Source organism: Maylandia zebra, linkage group LG17, assembly GCF_041146795.1.
Source record: "Maylandia zebra isolate NMK-2024a linkage group LG17, Mzebra_GT3a, whole genome shotgun sequence".
Lineage (NCBI taxonomy): Eukaryota > Metazoa > Chordata > Actinopteri > Cichliformes > Cichlidae > Maylandia > Maylandia zebra.
The window spans coordinates 22,880,292-22,901,137 of record NC_135183.1 but is presented as its reverse complement, the minus strand read 5'-3'; the positions used below and the strand labels follow the sequence as shown (position 1 = coordinate 22,901,137).

The 20,846-nt window shown below is 43.2% G+C and overlaps 1 protein-coding gene across 1 annotated transcript in view; it reads right to left on the bottom strand.

Annotated features, from left to right (window-relative positions):
• Positions 1-20,846, bottom strand: part of lamb1b (laminin, beta 1b) — a 31,364-nt gene that overhangs the window by 668 nt on the left and 9,850 nt on the right. The window contains exons 7-32 of the mRNA XM_004573733.4: positions 19,961-20,163; positions 18,697-18,817; positions 17,565-17,753; positions 17,088-17,264; positions 16,382-16,494; positions 16,217-16,296; positions 15,438-15,573; positions 15,207-15,365; positions 14,164-14,297; positions 13,970-14,090; positions 13,546-13,732; positions 13,307-13,450; positions 12,992-13,223; positions 11,564-11,727; positions 11,106-11,330; positions 9,657-9,874; positions 8,668-8,764; positions 3,561-3,930; positions 3,299-3,483; positions 2,909-3,150; positions 2,633-2,836; positions 2,397-2,541; positions 2,087-2,294; positions 1,565-1,706; positions 399-575; positions 161-320 (exon numbers count right to left, since the gene is read on the bottom strand). Coding sequence (XP_004573790.3) covers positions 161-320; positions 399-575; positions 1,565-1,706; positions 2,087-2,294; positions 2,397-2,541; positions 2,633-2,836; positions 2,909-3,150; positions 3,299-3,483; positions 3,561-3,930; positions 8,668-8,764; positions 9,657-9,874; positions 11,106-11,330; positions 11,564-11,727; positions 12,992-13,223; positions 13,307-13,450; positions 13,546-13,732; positions 13,970-14,090; positions 14,164-14,297; positions 15,207-15,365; positions 15,438-15,573; positions 16,217-16,296; positions 16,382-16,494; positions 17,088-17,264; positions 17,565-17,753; positions 18,697-18,817; positions 19,961-20,163 — 4,533 coding nt within the window. The remainder of the gene's footprint in view (positions 1-160; positions 321-398; positions 576-1,564; positions 1,707-2,086; positions 2,295-2,396; positions 2,542-2,632; positions 2,837-2,908; positions 3,151-3,298; positions 3,484-3,560; positions 3,931-8,667; positions 8,765-9,656; positions 9,875-11,105; positions 11,331-11,563; positions 11,728-12,991; positions 13,224-13,306; positions 13,451-13,545; positions 13,733-13,969; positions 14,091-14,163; positions 14,298-15,206; positions 15,366-15,437; positions 15,574-16,216; positions 16,297-16,381; positions 16,495-17,087; positions 17,265-17,564; positions 17,754-18,696; positions 18,818-19,960; positions 20,164-20,846) is intronic.

Genomic DNA, 20,846 nt, shown 5'->3' with positions numbered 1-20,846 from the left:
TATTTTTTTAACGGGAGAGGATCCAATAATGTAAAAAGAAACAGATCTAAACAAACAGGAAGAGAGCAAACTCCCTTCTTGTTTGTTAGAAATGCATTCATTTAAAAGAACAGAAGACAAAACTACAGAGTTATTATACATTTATCTGAACAGTGTTCACCTTTGAGTCTCTCCAGCTTTCTGCTGCTCTGATTGAGCAGCTCTATGGCCTCCTGCTGCAGTTCGTCTGCCCTCCTCTTCGCCTGCTGCACCGACTCCCCATTAACCTCCACCTGGTCCTCCACCTCAGCGAATTTATCCTTCAGCCTCTCATTGAACTCCTGCACACACAAAAAAAACGCACTGCAGCAGGAGTGGATTCACATGCAAACCAACACGGATGCGCGCGTTTGTGAGACCTGCTCTGCTTCGTCGGCGTCCTGTTTGGCCTGCTGCGTCGTCTGCTCAGTCGACACCATTATCTCCTCCATCTCCAGGTTGTTCTGCCTCAGCAGGCCGACCTCCCTCTCCAGCTGCAGCAGGCGGCCCGTGGTGTTACTGAGCTTCAGCTCCGACTTGGCCGTCTCCGACTCCACCTGACGCACAAATGCACAGATTTATCTTGTCTTTTCTTTTTCACTTCTTCTTTTTAACTGTTCAGGGTTTGCCTCATACTCTTTCTGCTAATCCCACCATCATTAATTTCACCTGCATCTCATCCCTATTAAGCCAGAGTTTCTCCTGTGTGTTCACATGAAAGGAGTGGCGCTGGCAGCTTCTGACCAACCACAGCTAAAAAAACAGGCTAAAGTTTAGCCTGTTCAATGCCAGGAAGGAAACCCAACTATAGCATAAGATATAAGGTCACAGAACTCATATAGAATAATAAGTTATCTTTAAACATCTATATTTATTACTGATGATCATCGGGGAAAGCTAAAGACTTCAGATGCTATTAAAAATCTTTGGACCCTCCTGTGATCCACAGATCTGAGGGATGGCTATTTTCCAGAGAAGTAGCTGGTGACTTGTTGATCCAAACTGGGTTATTTTAGTTGTAAATATTTTTTCTGAATCCAGTTCAGTTTCAGGAAGTTTTTGGAGCTCATTCAATCTTTCAAGTTTAGTTTAATTTTAGTTAAACTTGAATACCTTTTGTATCTTTATAATTTATTTTGTGGGTGGCGTTGTCAGGCATTAGTAAGTCAGTTTCCTTTACGTACATTCAACTTTTGTTTGCTATATTATTTTTATTTTTTCAAAGTTTCTAATTTAATTTGTTATTTTTTTATGTTTATTTTTAATAGCTTAGACTAAAAATGCTTTTTAAAATAAAAATATTACGTCCGAACACCCGACAGCAATAAAACATTTTTATATCACTGTGATTAAACTAAATCAAAGCTGAGCGTTTCCTGACTGAAATATTGTTTTTAAAGTCAGTTGTTACTGAAAACATGGCAGACCGTTCTAAAACGGCAACAACGTACGACTCCATCTCTTGAACTTTGTGCTGTTTTTGTCATCCCGAAACAGTAAACGGAGTCACTGAATCAAACCGCATCATCACTGAGGTCAGCCGTACAGCGTTCAGCAGGTCCATGGTGCCCTTGGTGTTGTTCTGGGCCAACTCAATGGCGTCCATGGCGATGCTCTGAGCGCGGTCGGTCTCGTCCAGGGCAGCCTTAACTACTTCTGCGGTGTCCTTCATGTTAGACGCTTTCTCGCTGACAGACAGGGAGAAAGAAAGATGGGTTTATTTACACATTTCTGTCAGAGGCAGCCAATCAGAAGAATGTCAGTTCAAAGGGGGAGGAGCTAAAACAGCTTGTTTTTCACATTTTAAATTTGCAGTTGGCTGCTCGCTGACCGCTTCACTGACTGACCTCCTGTGTTTGAGCTCAAAGTGGTAACAAGGATTTAGATTTTGACCAATCACCTGCCTCTGATGTCCTGCATTTGGCTCGTAGTCCAAGAAAATGTTTACAACAATTACAGAAGAAAGCAAAAATATTGCCACCTGTAAGACTGCAAAAAAGATTTTTTCATGTTGAATTTTTTTATCCCGTTCCTCCTGTTTTCCATCCTGTCAGTCGTCACGTGTTACCTTGCAGCCTTAGCCTCCTTCAGCAGCGACTCGGCCGCCATGACATCCTCCGCGCTCCGACTGAGGATCGTCTCCACACTGGTCAGAGTGGTGACCTTCTCCCTGATCTCGTCCGTCAGCTTCTGAAGCTTCTCGGCCGACGTCGGCATCTCCAGAGCCAAAACCTCGTTTGCCAAGGCCTCGATAACGGACGCGTCTGCTTTCTCATCTGGATAAACGCAGACCAAACATAAATGAACCGTTTTATTTTAAGAAACGTGCATAAATTTTTACACATTGTGAAGACTAGACGTGTACAGGAGAAACTCACTCATGAGAAGATCTCGAATCTCCCTGATGAGGTTGCGGAGCTGCTCGTTGCTCTGCTCCACTCTCTCTTTGCTCTGGTTGGATTTGATCAGCACCTCCAGAGCGTTCGCTTTGGCTTCGTTTGCTCGGATGTTCGCTTCCCACACCTGAGCAGAGTGTCCACACAGGTCCAGGTTACCTGTCTCACATCCACCTGCAGGTGTTCCACATTATAACACGACGACCATGTTCACTTACCATCCTGGAGAGCTTGTCTACCTCCTGCATAGCTTCTAGGATCGCCTGTTCCAGCTCACTGGCTGAATTGAGAGACGTCTGAGCGGTTGTGACAGCGCCTCCACACTCTTCTCCTCCACAGCGAGGCGCTCCATCCTCGTTGGTGCAGCCCAACCCGCCACAGGTGGAGCAGCCATCATCACCTTCAGAGGCTCCACCACAAATCTACAGAGAAAGACAGAATTACCAACAAAGGTGAACGTGTGATAGACAGATGCGATCTTCCCGTGTTCTCACCTTTTCATTTAGTGAAGACAGGCTAAATTTATCGAGCTCTTTGGACAGCTTGTCCAGCTTCTGCATGTTTCTCTGTTGTTTTCGGTCAAATTCCTTCTTCGTGCTGCTCAGTTTGTCCTCCGTGGCTTTCCGTACTGCAACTGACTGCTTGACTGTGTTGCCAGGGTCGCTCGTAGAAGCATTGGTGCGCTGCTCTGCCATCCTAGACTGCATGTGCGCAGCAGTAATAGTCTCCAGGGCACCTGGAAGCAGTAAAGTTAGGGAACAGTGAAACAGGGCTGGACGGAAATGTAGTACTGATGTACCGATTAAAACGTGCCGACTTTCTGTCTTGGCTAAGCTGTAAAGGTCTAAGAGTGAAGCTTTAGGCTGAAGCACTTGATTTCTCACCGTGTATGTTGGCGTTCTTGGCGTCGTCCACCTGCTGTCTCAGCCTCTGGACGCTCATCTCCAACTGGTTTGCCTCAACAGTCAGCACGTCTAAGTCTGCATCGGTGGCATTTGCATCACTCTGAAGAAGTTCCAAGGCTTCCTCGGTTGTGTTGAGCTTTCCATTGAGATAGGACATCACACCACTAAAAGCACAGTGAAACAATAAACACCAGTTGCTTGCTACAACCCCAAGTAAGCCTCTGTTTGGTGGTGTGCATACGTTATCTGATGCATCAGCTCCTGTATCTGCTCCAGCTTCACCGTGGCGGCGTTGCTCTCCAAGATGTCTCTGACAGCCTTGGAGTTTCTCTCGAGACTTCCAATCAACTCTTTGTACGGCGCCGTCGCTCCGACAGTCTGCAGCTCGTTCACTTTGGCCTCCAGTCGGCGAGTTTGGTTGGTCAGCTCCTCGACCACGGTGTCCCAAGCCGCAAAGCACTTGTGGCAGGGTTTGCAGTCAGGGAACTCACCGTGGTAACCCCTAGCACACTCGTTGCACCGGGGGCCCGCCACGCCCTCCACACAGGTACACTGCCCTGTGGCACGATGACACTGCTCACTGGAGATCCCCCGGTGGTCGCAGTCACAAGCTAGAAACACACACAGGAAGGTGGAGACGCCAACTAAAAAAACGACTCCCAAGGGTGAAACAACCCAAATGTTTAATTAATAACAGTTTTTTGTTGTTTGTGTTTGTATATCAAGTTTTATATTCTGTATTTGTTGTAGTTTTAATGCAGTACTGAAGCAGATTTAATGCGATAGGGACTTAAATAAAGGTAAAAACATAGCAGTGTTTCTTTCTGCACTGTTCCTGCTGGTGTTAAAGGGCGAGAGGCAGGGCAGACTCAAATCATGTCACCAATCTGTTGCAGTTAACCAATGGCAGTTAACCTTACATAGAGAAACCGATGCAGACACGAGGAGGACGCAACCTTCCCAGGACCTTCTTGCTGAGTGTTTAGAACTAACCTTCAACTTTAAGTTTTATAATGTCAGAACAATAAAAACAGTAAAAACATGTAAGTTACGCGCAGCCCTCATAATCCAAAAAAAACATCTTCAAGTTTTTGTCTCCTTGGGAAGTAAGTCACTTAAAGTTTATTTAACCTCAAATGGTTTCAGTAAATAAACTTGGACATGAATATGACCTCGAAGGTCAGGTTTCGGTCGCTCCATGGGGGGAAAAAAAGGAATATCATGTGTCAGAAAGAAGGAAAAAACAGTCTGACAGATATTCCCCATCAGTGTTCCTGTACTTAGAACATAGAGAACATATCAAATGTCTAAACTGAGACATTTGATTATTTCATGAAACATTTGATGGCAGTATGTCTCAGAGAAAAAGGGAGCAAAAAAAAATGCTTGAGGAGCATTTTTGCAACCAATTCACTTTAAAAAGAACTAGTGCTGTCAGCGTTAATCTCCTTAATCTTGCCGTGCAGCCCCACGCACGAGGCGATCCGCGCTAACTCGCTAACGGACATTTGCCGCGTTAATGCGGTTATGCCGTTACCATAATTTTAATGAGATTAACGCTGACAAAAAAGAACATCTTAGAGACAGACAGAGGTTCACCAATCTGCAAAAAAACTGCCTACAAATTGTCCGACAATTTTACAATAACATTCCTCAAGGTAAAATCATGACGACTTTGAATATCTTGTCATCTACAGTTTATGTCATAACAACATCAGAAGATTCAGAAAATCAGGAGAAATCTCTGTGCGCAAGAGACAAGACCAAAAATCACTGGATTGTGGTGTTCAGGCCCTCAGACAGCACTGCATTAAAAAACAGACATGATTCTGTCATTACTGAGATCACTGCATGAGCACAGTTCTCTGTGCCATCTATAAATCCAGCCTCTGTGATGCAAAGAAGAAGCCACATGTGCGCATGATCCAGAAACACCGCTGTCTTCTCTGAGTAAAAGTGGAAAGCTGAGGTCAGACGAACTGAAATTTTAAATTCTTTCTTGGAAAACATGGACCCCGCATCCTCTAGACTAAAGAGGAGAGGGATCATACAGCTTGATATCAATGCTCAGTTTGAAGTCTGGAATTTGTAATCAAGAAAAAAAAACTAAGAAGAAGACTGAGGACTGCTGAGCAGCTGGAATCCTCCCTCAGATGAGAACTGCTGGTTTGCTCAGTTCCCAGACGTTTGTGGACTGTTGTAAAAAGAAGAGGGGATGCTTTGAAATTGTACATTTTTTCAGTTTAAACATGTGGTATGTTTTTCAATATTCTACTGTGTATAAATGAGATTTTCTGGTTTTTATTTTTATTTTATGCAGTGAGCGTCCAAACCTTTTGGGGTTATATTTGTGTGATTTATGCAACAGAAGGTGAGGCTCTGGTTTAATGAGGTTGAATTGTTACATCTTTCTGCAGAAACACAGTCATGGATGAATGTAAATGGTGATTATTGGTTACTAATTGAGAAAAGCTACACTACTATTATATTAAAAAGACATTTTAACCGCTGACACTTGTAAATCTGAGGCGTTTTTTTTTATCTGCATACAACATATACATATAACACTCCTCACTGAGGAGGCCACAGTGTTCCTGTAAATTGGTGCATTATTTCATCATCTGTGCAGAAAGGAGGTGAAGTCCAGCTGCTTTCAAGGCTTAAAAGACCATCAGAGAATTCAATGGGAATATTTCATATTCCTGTTTCCTCTGTGTGTTTGTCCGTGGCGAAAATGGGAAGCCTGGGAATTCTGGAGAACATCTGTTTCTCATGAGAAGAGGTCATTCCCAGATCCAGCTGCCCCTGCTGCTCTCTCTTTCTCTGAGGGTGAGCCAGCTACTGTGGGACACTTTACTGCAGATCGACTCTTCGGCAGTTTGTTTCGCAGACAATAAAAATTTTCAGGATCCAAAAACAAAGCTGAGCGCCAACCCGGCTGACTGAGTGCTACCGACACGTAACTGCTGTCGGAGTAAGCCGAATCATCTGGGAACCATTTCAAAGCTATCGCTGCTGGTCTCCCACTGAGTCACAAGAATAACATCCTGTGAGAACATGAATACTAAGATCCAACCACAAGGACACATCAGGAAGTATTAGAATAGTGATGGTTTAGCTCCAACGTGCTGAAATAGAAGTGAGGGTATTGCTGGTGCTCAGCGTAAGACTGAAGGTCTGCAGTGTGAAGACAATACTGATAAAAATAAAAACAAGGCCACAGTGGCATGTCCTTCTTAACTCCTTCCCTGTTCAGGGTCTCAGAGGGGCTGGAGCCTCATTAAGTTTCCCTTTCTGTGGCGCAGAAGGCAAAAAGGCTGCTAGAAAGTTATATAAGCTTGTGAGATGTTTAGAGCTACAAAAACTTCACAAAAGGCAAAGGAAAAATAAGCACCGTACCATCAGACCGTACGTACCACCTGGGGGCGGCAAAAACAAGCTGATATGATGAATTTCGGAGTAGTTTCTAGACTAGATGCTGCTTCAGGGTGCCGCTAACCTCCGAATATTTGTCTGCTTCACCATGAAATACTTCATTGTGTTCATCGGGTAGTTTTTTACTGCACTTGTGTCCCACACAGGTTTACTTGAAACAAACTCCAGAATCTTTGGAAGAATCTGTTTTTCACAGCTCAGTCTTGAGCTCAGTCTCAACACATTAAACCACTTTTAAAAAACGATTTCTTCCTGCTTGCTTTCACGACTAATTGAGCAGGGTAGCCTGCCGTTTATCTTACTCACTTTGTTTTTATTTGATCTTAACATATATTCATTGTTGATTTAGTGACTGTATATCATATATATATTTTGTATAATCCCTACAGCACTTTGGTCCACTGAGGGTGTTTTTCTTTTTAATGGGCTTTAGAAACAAACGTTTTTGACACAAGTTCATCTAAGTTGCACAGGCAGGTTTTTGAAGTTGGAGCCCTTTGATCTGTCCATGTCCCAGGCTATTTTACCCAACCAACACGGCCCCATATCTGCAATCCTGTCTCCAAATTACCCCCACTTCCAAGAATTCTTGAGAAAGTGGTTATAAAGCAGCTCGTAGAGGTAATGAAAGACAACAACCTCTCTGGCAGTACAGAAACCGCTTTACTTTGGCTTCAATTTCAGGTAATCTTACTGTTCTTATTTTAACTGGTGAAGTCAGAGAGGAAAGACTGACATGGTTCGGACATGTGCAGAGGAGGGATAGTAGACATATTGGTGCTGCCAGGGAGGAGGAAATGAGCCTCAGAGGAGATTCATGAATGTGGTGAAGGTTGGTGTGACAGAAGGAGATGGTAGAAACAGGGTGAGATGGAGGAAGGTGATCCACCATGGTGACCTCTAAAGTAAGGAGGAGCAGAAACAGGAGGATAAAGCTTTTACTAGGCCTTACTACAGCATTTGATAGTTGACCGTAGCATTTCCCTCAAGAGACTTAGGAATGAGGCTGACCAAAGCAGAAAGGCACTCAAATGGGTCTCATCCTACTTCTACTTCACCTGTAGAGTATTCAGAGTCACTGCGGTCAACTTTATTTCATCAGCTGATCTAATAAGATGTGGAGTCCCACAGGGCTCGGTTCTTGGACCTACTTGTTTAGTTTCCATCTGTTGTTAGTTGATATTATGCCTGTTAAATGTCTCGTTCAGGAAAAGCACATAAAAACAGAGCCTCTCCATTCTTCCCACGTTGCCATTAAAAACAAGAGGACTTCCAATTTCTTACAACTGATAAAATGTGTCTTTATTGTTCCTGATCATATTTCTAATAGTGCCGCTGTCCATCTTAAACAACTAAAAACCGACCACCAGCAAGCTACTCAACACCTGAGCATTACTTTGAACATGTCAGTGTCTACCAGCAGTCAAAAGACTTTTACACTGAATTTTAGTTAATACAGTCAAGTTTTTCTTTTAAAAAACGAGACATAGTTTCTACATTTTCCCTGTAAGTTACTGAAATATCCTTTTACATTTTACAATGGGCTCTGTATGTTTGTATAAAATTCTGAGTAAATAAATATGTTGGTGGGTCAGACTCACTAAGTAACCGGGATTATTTTAGTAGTAATTAATTTCTCCTGTGCTCAGTTTGTCTCACCTGTTACCCTGTTGGTATTCTTGCTATATGCATCCACCCCCCTGTTTCCCACAGCCAGCTGCCAGATAGTCTTGTTCTCACTGACATGAAACTTTCCAGGGATATCCCAGAGTTCCTGATGGTTTCTTGTTTGCATTTTTCTGTCATATTTAAAGTAGTTCACCGAGTTCTTTCTTGTATACTCCCTAGCAGACTGGCTGACCTTCAAATGTTTGACTCTCTGGTCCTGCATTTGGGTGGTGGTGATATCTTACCATAACATTTGACCTCTGGATTCCCCCAGAAGAGCTCTTTGCACTCCCGGCACATCCGGCCACCAAAACCGGGCTTGCACATGCATTGTCCTGTAACCTGCAGGCAGCGCAAAAAACACAGCGATCAGGTCAGAGCGTTCAATAAACTTCAAAGCTCTTCTCTCCGATGCAGACACAATAAAGCTTTGAAGTTTGGCAGAATTTGTTCCTGCCAGGAAAGAAAATTCCTGTGTCATTCCACAGTGTATTCCGAGACTTCCTTCCTCCGATGGAATGAAGCCAGTAAACACAGAAAGCTGAATGTTTCGTGTGAGTGAGTGTCATCAGTTCTTTACATGTGAGAGGAGAGAAGCAGGTCCTAAACAGCTGGAGTCCATATACAGTATCAAAAACTACTTGAAGTTGTTGGGATGGTCACACCCTACAGTGTGGGGGTTTGGGAAAACCAATCCCCAACACTATGTAAGAGAAAGTTTGGAAACAGCAGCTCATAGATGGACAGGATTTTGTGGTTCATTTCAGATCGTGTTCAGAGAGAGTTAACTGGAGTAGCTGCTGAGACGATGGTGCGGGGGTTTCATTACTTAATTAACTGGAGTTTAGATTTTTTGTTCTCCTGAAATGTCAATACTGTCCTTGGATACATATCCACATGTTTCCGTCCACACTGTTTGCTCCGGTTCTTTTCCCAACTGTTACTATAAATACCCATTCGTATATCTTTATACATACATCCAGCCTGGCAGATACAGGAAAAATCTGAGCAGGGAAACCATTCATCTGGCATTGACCTGCTTGGTATGGATAATCCTACCAGAAATAAAAATTTCTAGTGGTATTTGTGCTCCAGGTGGCTCACACCAAGCAACTGAGCACAAGTTTTAGATTTCATCACCTAAAATGTCTCTAAAAGTTAAAAGGCTTACCCAAAAGTTACTGCATGATAGTGTTAAAGGACAAAATATGGTTATAAACACAGTCTGCCTCACCTCATTGCAGGAGGATTTGAACGAGTGGACAGGATCGCAGTCGCAGCGCTGGCAGCCCGTCCCGCTGGTGAGGTTCCACGTATCTGGAGCGCAGCGGTCGCAGTGCTGACCGACCACGTTGGGCTGGCAGGGACACTGGCCACTGCGCTGGTCGCACTGACAGTCATCGGGGGACGAACAGGCATAAGGAATCGTCCCTACTGAATAACACGTGCACTCTGCGGAGTGAAGAAAGAAAGAAACAAGAAAGATGCACCGCAGAATTATGGGAAATTTACTGGCTAGATGGATATTTGAGATCTGTCTATGTTTGTTAACATAGACTAGCTGCTTTTACAGCAAGAAATCAGCAAGTGTTTGTAGTCAAGTCCCCAACTTTAAAATTACAAGTGACCAAAGCAATCATGAGGAGGATTTGGTGCAGCACCTTCTTTGTCCAATATCCAATTCGCTATTTTGGATGTGACGAATTCTCAAGCAATGCTCGCAATATGTCACACAAGAAACCACAACAGACTCCAATTTTAAAACGTCCACCTTTACATTTTGACATAAATTCTCTGGTAAATTGAACTTCTGCGGATTTAACTATTCCAACAGTCTGGGTCCAGTTTAGCTGCTTTTGACTGCTCCTTTGTCACAGGGGGTTGCTACCTGATCCAACCACAAAGGGGATTTGAGGCTCTGGCTAGAATCAAATCAGCAACCTTCTCGTTACCAAGTAAATATGCTAACCACTCTACCATTAGGTCCAAATGTATTCATGATGATCACTTTTGGATACACAAAAAGAAGATGGCAACGATCCAAATGCTAAACTCAGAAAAAAGGTCGTCCACAATCCAATGGCAGACACTACTTTGACTGTGTCTATCTTTTAAATACAGTCTATAGCACAGGTGTCGAACTCCAAGCCTCGAGGGCCGGTGTCCTGCAGGTTTTAGATGTGTCCTTGATCCAACACAGCTGATTTAAATGGCTAAATTACCTCCTCAACATTTCTCAAAGTTCTCCAGAAGCCTGGTCATGAACTAATCATTTGATTCAGGTGTGTTGACCCAGGGTGATATCTAAAACCTGCAGGACACCGGCCCTCGAGGCCTGGAGTTCAACGCCCCTGGTCTATAGCTGGCACTGAGCTTACATGAAGTGGGGGACAACATTTTTTCGTCCCAAATGGTCAGACTAACTTAGATAAAGTAAAAGCTAACGGCCATACGGTACCCAAATTAGGACGACATCTTGCCAATTTACTGATACAACTACTACAAAAGTCAGAGGTCACTGTAATCACATGCACCAAGACTGGGAGGATGTGTACTGGCCTCCTTCTGGCTGTGGCTACAATTATTTAGCAGGAAAGTGAAACCGGCATTACACACAGGAAGCACTAACAAATATATTTTTGGATAACAATAAATATGATGAATCATGTTCAGCTGTACTCACTCCTGCAGCTCTGTGTGGTAGCATTGCCATAGTAACCCAGTTTGCAGTGCTGGCACCCGTCGCCCTGGGTGTGGTACAGGCATTTGAGACAGGCGCCGGTGCGAGCATCGCAGGAGTCCAGGTCGTGCATGTCGATGTTGTTGTTGCACTGGCAGGGCATGCAGCGCCCACCGGGCACCAGAGGATTCCCAAAGTAACCCGGGGCACACTCGTCGCACCTGACACCTGGAAGGGATGCAGGAGACAAGTCAGCTGGTATGGTATCGTACATGAGACCTCAAGTTTGTTGCTTTTCTTTTCCTCTTGAATCTAAAGATTGAGGTCTGGCACGCTAATTACAGACTACTGAAGTGTGTTTGTACTTGTGATGAGCGTGTGACGTGAAGACATGTTGACAAAAACTGCACCTGAGCCCCGCTTACATAAAAACAAATCTGTGAAGTGTTGTGTTTACATGCCTTTGTATCCGCGGCCGCACACACACACCAGCTGATTGGTATTAGGCAGAAGGTAACAGCTGTCCGCAAACTGGCGTCTGCTGCGTGGCCCATCAGGACACATACAAGGGCGACAGTATCCGCCTGAACCCAGCTCTGGGTCACCATGGTAACCGCTCAAACACCTGGTAGCAGAAGAAAAGGTGTTAATGGATCCTTCAGTTTAGATCTGGAAGGAAAAGGTTAGTAAAAATCAACTGTTTCTGAGAGACACCTGAGTACTGAAGAAATGTCTGCCCAAACTGCAACGTCCCATATAGCTGCATTCATATAATTTTGCCTTAAAATTACATCGGATAGACTCAGTTCAACACAGGAGAGAAGGAGCTGGGTTTGGATGGGTTGCAAAGCGGCTTGCAGATCCACAACTCCAGCACTGTGCAGTTTTCCTCAGACAACTTAATAATAATAATAATAATAATAATGATAATAATAATAATAATAATCTTTATAAGCCTCTTTCTGCTGCTCAAAAACTAAATAAATAATATAAAATAAAAATGTTGCCATCCATAACTGAACATTTTGATTTATTAACTAGAAATTTCAGGATTTCTTTATTTTCAGGTCATTTTCTCAGAAGTTTGAGTTAATAGGCCAAATTCTTGAGATAACAACCTGAAACTTTAAATTATGAACGGCAAAAAAAGGAAATGGAAGTTTTATTTGAAGTGTCTTCATCACTAGCAGTGTTACGCAAGAAAAAAACCCAAATGAAACGTTTATTCTTTTATTTTCAACCCTGTAATGCCAAGTGTGTCATATTTGATGCGTAAGATTTTGTGAGTTTTTTAAGATTTCTGCATGATTGGAGTGTTTTTTTCCCTAAAAAAACGGAATAAAATGCACAATTAACTTTTCTAAGCAATGAAACTGCACAAGAATATATAAATTTCATTTCTAGAAAATAGTCTCTGTAAGAAGGTTCAATAAACACTCACTAATAACAGTGTTTATAACCCATAAACACGGTCAAATTGAATTTTCTGGTAATTCTTTAATGGTTCAGGGTTTACAGGGATAAATGACAGAAAACTGAATTAACTGAGGAAGTCAGGTTTTTTGTCCTGTTCTTTTTGTAACTGATGCTTGTGCTTATTGTTCTCATCTTTAATTCAAATTTGACAAATACTGTGGGCTAAGAAATGCTATCTTCTGCTGTCCTTATATGTTGCCACCTTTTTTTTTTTAGACATCTACACTCCTTTCCACACATTGGGGTTTAATGGTTAAATCTCCCTTTTTCCTTGACCAAGGAAATGAGTTTTGAGGCCCTTGAAAAGCTATTATACTAATTCTTTTATGTTGAATCTCTATAATATCTGTCTCTACCTCACTAGTATTAGCAGATTTAAGCTACCACCACTGCATCTACATTCACATCCTCACCTCTCGCAGTGGTGTCCGGTGGTGAAGTCTCTGCAGCCCTGACACTCTCCAGTCTGAGGGTGGCAGTACTCGCTGTGGCCGTTACACTGGCACGGTCGGCAATGAGGGAAGCCCCAGAAGCCCGGCAGGCAGTGTGAACACTGGCGACCCGTGGCCCCTGAAACACACTCGCAGTGGCCGGTGGCCTCGTGGCACAAGGGGCTGACAGAGCCCAGAGGGTCACAGTTACAAGCTGTGGGGGTGAAGGGATTAGGATTAAAGAAAACATTTAAACTGAAGATGAACACGTCGGCATTGAACTTCAGCTGCACTCACGTCTGCAGCCGGCGGGGCCGAACAGGAAGGTAGCCGGGGCGCAACGGTCGCAGTTCCTGCCTGCGATGTTGTGTCGGCACTGGCACTGACCGCCACTGGGGTCACACAGGGAGCTGAGTGAACCCTGAGGGTCACACTGGCAAGCTGAGGGATGAGATTGGAGGGGAAAGGTGATGAGAGTGGAAGCAGGAACAATTTTTAACATCTTCAGATTCTGAAGATGAAGATGAACTACACACCCATGGCTCCTTTGTGCAGCAAGGCAGAGGCACTGAAGATGTACTGTTTACAGATGTCGGTCATGGGGCTCTTTATGATGCTCTGGCTGTTCTCCAGACATCGATAGCGCTGGAACGTATCCCATGCTTGCTCTCCCACGTCTCCGTGGAACATTTCTAGCTCTCTGACACGGGGCATCAGCACCACCTTTAAAAACAGAGAAGAGCGTAAGGAGCTACTGAGGGCCACTATGGACCAACAGTTGGAGCTTTCACTGGCTTGGAAGGACATGAAATGTTCCTAAAGCAACTGCTTTAGAAAATGAGTGTCCGTGGTCTTAAGTTTTTACATTTCAAGAGAGCCGTACAATCTGAGCAGGACAGGTCCTGGAGTACAGGCAGGACCTGTCTGAACAGGTGTGTGTTTGTGTGCAAAGCCACATACCGAATCGATGAGTGTGTACGGGTTCTGGACGGTGCTGACTGACGAGTAGAGAGGCAGATTGAGTTGGATCGTGTAGTTCAGCCCTTTCTCAAAACACACCGGCCTCACCAGCAACACATGTCTGAAACACACACACAGAGTTAGTTTATGTGTCTGTGTGAGCATGTTCAGTGTACAGTAAATGAATGTTTTACCTGGATCCAGGTGGAAGAGAGATCGACTGCTGGTCTCCGCTCTGGAAAGAGTTACTGCAGTGACTGGAGTAGTTTGGAGGGTTGAAGACGGGGCGCTGCACTTGGATGTTCACCTCCTCCCATTGCTCCGGTAGCTGTCGACAAACAAACATACATGTGGTATTCCTTCATCGTTCCTCCGTCTTTGTTTCTGTTTGAGTGTATTTATTCAAATAAACTGTCCATAGGCTACCCTGTGTCACATGTTTCATGAAAAAGAGATAGTTGGCATTCAGGCAAAGTTTTTCCCAATCTTCTGTCCAACTTTGGTGAATGAATTATTGCCCTAGTTTCTTGTTCTTAGCTAACAGGAGAGGTACCCGGTGTGGTCTTCTGCTGCTGTAGTATTCAGACATGCTCTTCTGCATACTTTGGTTGTAACGAGTGTTTTTTTTAAGTTACTGTTGCCTTCGACTTGAAACAGTCTGGCAATCCTCCTCTGAGAACTGCCGCTCACTGGATGTTTCCTCTTACTCGGACCGTTCTCTGTAAACTCTAGAGATGGCTGTGCAGTGTACTGCTGATCTCAGTAGATCGACAGTTTGTGAAATACTCTGAGAAGCTCGTCTGGCACCAACAACCATGTCATGTTGAAAGTAACTTAAATTTGAGCTTCAGCAGGTCATCTCGAGCACATGCCTGAATGCACTGAGTTGCTGCCATGTGATTGGCTGATTAGATATTTCTCTAAACAATGGTATTCCAGTTGGCAAACAGCTGTCACATACTTCATATTTATCAACACTTATTGATGAACTAGATAACTCAGGGTTTATGTAGAGAATATTTTCATTTAATTAATGACGGAAAGGACAGGAGATTGACGTTTGCACGAGTTTTCTGCCTGTTTGTCTGCCTGCTCAAAAGATTACGCAAAAATATTCGACCAAACTTTAGGAAAATGTTCAGTAAAGAAAGAAACCATAAAAAGTTAGTGACAAAGGTTCTTTCAAAACGCCATGGAGCAATAACCGACTCTGAAATATGCAAATCATTTGTGTTACCTGTGGCTCATAGCGTATAAGGATGTCATAGTCCATGGACTCGGGAATATTGTCGATGCTGAACTCTAGATAGGTTCCTTCTGGCACATTAACGAAGCCCATACCAGTCCACGTAGGACTCCGACCTTCAGGATAGGGCCGAGGTACCAGCGTCACGCCCTGATGGGGAAACAAACGTTCACAAATCTGGAGGGAAAAAAAAGCACCACAAGCCGATGTGAACACACTCACAGGGCCGCGCTTGGCGTCCTCTGCCTCGTATATGTAGTGATCCAGAGCCATGAAGTAGTAGCCGGACTCGACCTGATCGCAGCGGCGCCCGAACATGTGCTCCCTGCACACACACTGTCCTGTGTGAGGATCGCAGCTGTGGAGAGATGGCAGGTCGGAAAAAGAAAGACAAAGTTTTACACATCCACATGCTTAAACTATTTTTTTCCTTGTTTATAATTTAATGAAAATGGTGAGATCTTCCATTAATTTCATTGCTTCCTGTTAGACATCTTTCTTCTTTAGAGGCAAAACAGCTGCACATCTTTCTGCAGGAGCTGTTCTATTTAATGGTCAATGGTAATCTCTTCTTGCCTCCATGTACAAATGTAAAATGTATTTTAATAAAAAATAACTAATATAGAAACATGCATCTGTCTAGCATAGACCTTCACTTTGGTTAAGAAGTGGCCTGAGTCACATGCAAACAGAAACTTCTGGAGGTGAAAATATGCAACCATAAACTGCAGTTCCTAACCTGGCCACTTGAGGCTGTCTTAAAAAACAAGCCAATCCCAAAGACACAAAACGCTTTACTTTACAGCAGTGAAAAAGCCTGTTTGCAGACTTATATGAAAACTGCTTTATTGGACATTTTTCCAAAAATTAAGGGTCATTTTATGCTCAAAACATTTTTGTGATGAAGGAAACATTTGGTCAGCTGGCATGAAATGACCCACTTACCTGTCATATTACTAAAACTAAACACAGATGTTTTTAATATCATTAATTACACCTACTCATTGTTGACAGCCCCGCCCTGGTCACAGTCACATGGTCTGCAGCCATCCATGTCATTGGACAGACCCCAATGCTGTGGCTGTAAAAGCAGAAAGCAGATGTTTATGAGTAATAAGCGCACTAAGGCAGAGAGGAAGGTATCCAGAGTGAGCGTGGATCCGTACCCGACACTGATCACAGTTGTGTCCTTCGACGAGGCGTTTGCAGAAGCAGCGTCCTGTGTCTGAATCACACGGCTTTCCTCCTGGCAGCATTCCCAGCGGATTACAGGTACAAGCTGCCAAAACGCAAAACAAAGCAACAGGATAAACTGCATCAGCCTGTCTGACTGTAGTTACTGTATGTTTATCTATACTGAGTATGTTTGTGTCTATTTTCCTTTGAAGTTCTGTGGTATTACTATGATATTTTATTATTATTGTCTTCCTCGAACCAAATCACTTCAATTTTTTTATCCTAAAATTCCACAAATGTACATATTAACATGCTGAAATTAGGGTATATTTAATATACTATGATCTATTTGAATTTTAAAATGTAGAGGGACTTCTCTATAGATTATACAGGAAGTAAGAACTTTGTGCTGCATTATTATTTGCACAGCAGATGGATTCACATGTGTGATTTGGCTGATTTTGCACAGGATGCCCTTCCTGATCTAACCTCCCATTCATCTGGATCTGGGACCATCGACATATTTAGAGTTTTCACCAACATACCAACAACCTTAACCTTAGTTTAAGGTTTGCTCGGTTTTTCAGGGTTTAATTACGAATTAACTCACTTTATTTTGTAGCATTTTGTTTCCATCTCCTTGTGTTAACCTTTGCTTTAATACGATTTCATAAGAAAGCGTATAATCTGACTTACGCAGGCAGCCATGTGGCCCTTGTCCCAGCCCGTAGTGTCCTTGTCTGCAGTGGTCGCAGCGCTCTCCTTCCACATTGGCTTTGCACCGACACTGACCTGAGATCAGCCCGGCAATCACATCTGTCCTCGGGTCACACAGGCCACCCTCCAGAGAACCGGAAGGCTCGCAGTTACAGGCTAGAGAGAAGAAAAAGACATTAAAGAGATTAAAAAAGGAATGGACACCAGTTAGTGCACCAGGAAAACATTCAGCGCCTTAATACACAGTATAAGGCTCAATATGCCAAAGATATCAAAAATATATCATATGTAGCAGGATGTAGTTTGTAGCATCACTTCTGATATCACTAAGGACAATTTAGTAGATTTTTTGCAGCTTATTCCAAACTTACAAATTCTTTACTCTGATTTTATAACAGATGTTTTCATGTTTTCTCTCATGATAGACTGAACTGCAGTTGCGTAGCAGTGACCTACGTTCACAGACGTTTGGGTCCCTCAGGTTTCTGCTGGGGTGCTGGTAGAAGAACGGCGCGCACTGCTCGCACTGTCGGCCCAGCGTGTTGTGCTGACAGTCGTCACACACGCCTCCGCTCACGTTGCCGGACGCCACGTACACGGCCAGGTCAAAGTGGCACGACGTGGAGTGCTGGTTACACTCACACTCTGAGAAAGAAGGAAAGTGAAACGTAGACTTTGAGTTTTCTTTGAAAACAGAAGAGCACATTTCCTGTTCACATTTTCAGTGTTTTCATAACTTTACTACCAATTAAAAAGTTTACATCCATCCATCCATTCGCTTCCGCTTATCCTTTTCAGGGTCGCGGGGGGCGCTGGAGCCTATCCCAGCTGTCATAGGGCGAGAGGCGGGGTACACCCTGGACAGGTCGCCAGTCTGTCGCAGGGCCAACACACAGGGACAGACAACCATTCACTCGCACATTCAAACTTAGTGGCAATTTGGATTATCCAATTAACCTATCCCCACAAGTTGCATGTCTTTGGACGGTGGGAGGAAGCCGGAGTACCCGGAGTGAACCCACGCAAACACGGGGAGAACATGCAAACTCCACACAGAAAGACCCCAGCCTGATGATGGAATTGAACTCAGGACCTTCTTGCTGTGCAGCATTTGGGGCGATCGTGGCTCAAGAGTTGGGAGTTCGTCTTGCAATCGGAAGGTTGCCGGTTCAAGCCCGGCTCCGACAGTCTCGGTCGTTGTGTCCTTGGGCAAGACACTTCACCCGTTGCCTACTGGTGGTGGTCAGAGGGCCCGGTGGTGCCAGTGTCCGGCACCCTCGCCTCTGTCAGTGCACCCCAGGGTGGCTGTGGCTACAATGTAGCTTGCCATCACCAGTGTGTGTGTGAATGTGTGTGTGAATGGGTAAGAAGTTTACATTCAATTAAAATACGCAAACCATTTTTTACCCCTGGAAGTTTCACTGCTTCCTTTATGATTAAAACATTATCCTACACATATCAATTAAGCGTTCTTTGACTGTCAGTCTCCCTGTTCGCTGTCAGTACTGTCATCATGTTTGTGGAGATCTTACTCTGAGTTTAAAGAGCTGAGAGCTGTAGACAGACTTTTCCATGTTTGTGTTCTTACTCTTGCAGGCGTGGGTGTTTCGTCCCTCAGCAGGCCTCCAAGGCAAATCGTGATAAAAGTCTTGGCAGCGCTCGCAGTTCAAACCCTCAGTGTTGTGATTGCACATGCACCGGCCATGGACCTACACACACACACACACACACGCACGCACACATATACAGTAATAGCTTATTACTGATTTAACCACCACAAATGTCTGATAGCCAAATATATTTGTTAATATCAGTTTATTAAAATATACGAAGCTGAATCAGGTTTCTTCAGCACTGAAGTGCTTTTTTAACATTTCAGGCTTGACAAAATTATTATAGCCTGGTTCTACTGGAGGTTTCTTCCTCCTAAAAGGGAGTTTTTCTTTCCCACTGTTGTCAAAGCACTTGCTTGTAGGGGCTCATCTAATTGCTCGGGTTTACTCTGTTTTCCTAGCCGTATTTTATGGTCTTTAGCACACAATATAAAGTGCCTTGAGGCAACTGTTGTTGTGCTTAAAAGAAATGAATTGAATTCACACACCTTCCTCGCATCATCTCATCCCCAGTGGTAAGATTTCTAAGAAAAGTCAGAATTCTGAAATTAAAAGTCAGAATTCAAAGATTAAAGTCAAAATTCTGACAAAAAAGAATTCTAAAAAAAAGTCAGAATTCTGAAATTAAAGTTAGAGTTCTGAGAAAAAAGTCACAATTCTTAAAAAACAATTCGGACAAAAAAGTCACAATTCTAAGATTGAAGTCAGAATTCTGAGGAAAAAGTTGGAATCCTGACAAAAAATAATTAATTAATTTTTTCTTTGAATTCTGCTGAAGAATTCTGACAAAAAAAAATTCTGAGAAAAAAAGTCAGAATTCTTTTTTTGTCAGAATTCCGACTTTTTCTCAGAATTCTGAGATTAAAGTCAGAATTCTGAGAAAAAAGTCAGAATTCTGACAAAAAAAGAATTCTGACTTTCCCCCCAGAATTCTGATTCCAACGTTTCTGACTTTAATCTCAGAATTCTGACATTTTTCTCAGAATTCTGGAAAGCAAGAAAAAAAGATGTGCCCACTTTTTTATTTTCCCGTGGCCCTAATCCTCTTCCGTAACTCACTGATAAACACCATGAGATCCAATTTATTAGACTTATTGCATGCTTGTTTCATCATTAAATTAATTCTTTTAGGTTATTACTTTGTGTCATGGTCTGCCTGAGCAGAATAAGTTTAAATTAGATTTAAAAATGGCAAAAATGGTGTTTCTCGCCTTTTCTTTATATGCCTGTGTGACGTACCATGCCCTCTGCACTTGTTGGCGCTCCATCAATTGGGGCACACTCGGAGGCGTGCCCATAGCAGAAGCAATTTCCCCGGACGACCATGTCATAGAGGGCGTAGTAGTACTTATCCTTCACCTCGTCGCTGGAGTCGAGCAGGTTGTCACCCAGAGTGTGGAGCTTCATGAACTTCGCCCTGAGGTTCGTGATCTTCAGCATGTCTGTGTACACACAGGAATGCATTATTAAAATGGTTACACACGCACACACACACACACACACACACACACACACACACACACACACACACACACACACACACACACACACACACACACAGTTTTACAGGGAGATTAGTATCTCGCCCGCAGACATCTGTGAAAGTGTTTCATTAAATCCAAAGCATCTATGTTTCAGTCAGGATCACTTTCATCACATTGAGAATATTACTATTATTAATATTGTTATTATTATTATTATCATTATTGCATCTGCATTGAACAGTATTGTGTGGGATAAAAATTAACACAGAAACAATAAGAAAAAGAGCAACTATATTTTAAGTGGGTTGCAAAAGGCTTGCAGAGGCAGCAGAAGCTGCAGACTGGCTAAAGCTAGCCAGTTGGTGCACCCAACGTAAGGTTACTAATGTACCAGAGTCCAGTTCTGTTTGTTACTAATGCACAAACAGAACTGGCCCTTGAGCGCCAGAGTTTTAAACTTTGTGGGAATATTTGTTTATTATTTAAAGTCTTTGTGTTTTCAGGTTGTAGTATCAGTATCAGTAGGTGATTTCCTGTTTTATTTTGACATTCCTCAGTTTACTTCCCTGTTTTTTTTCAATATGTGTTCTAAAAGTCTGGATTTCTATTTTTGTTTTCTTGGATTTTTGAACGGTTGTTTT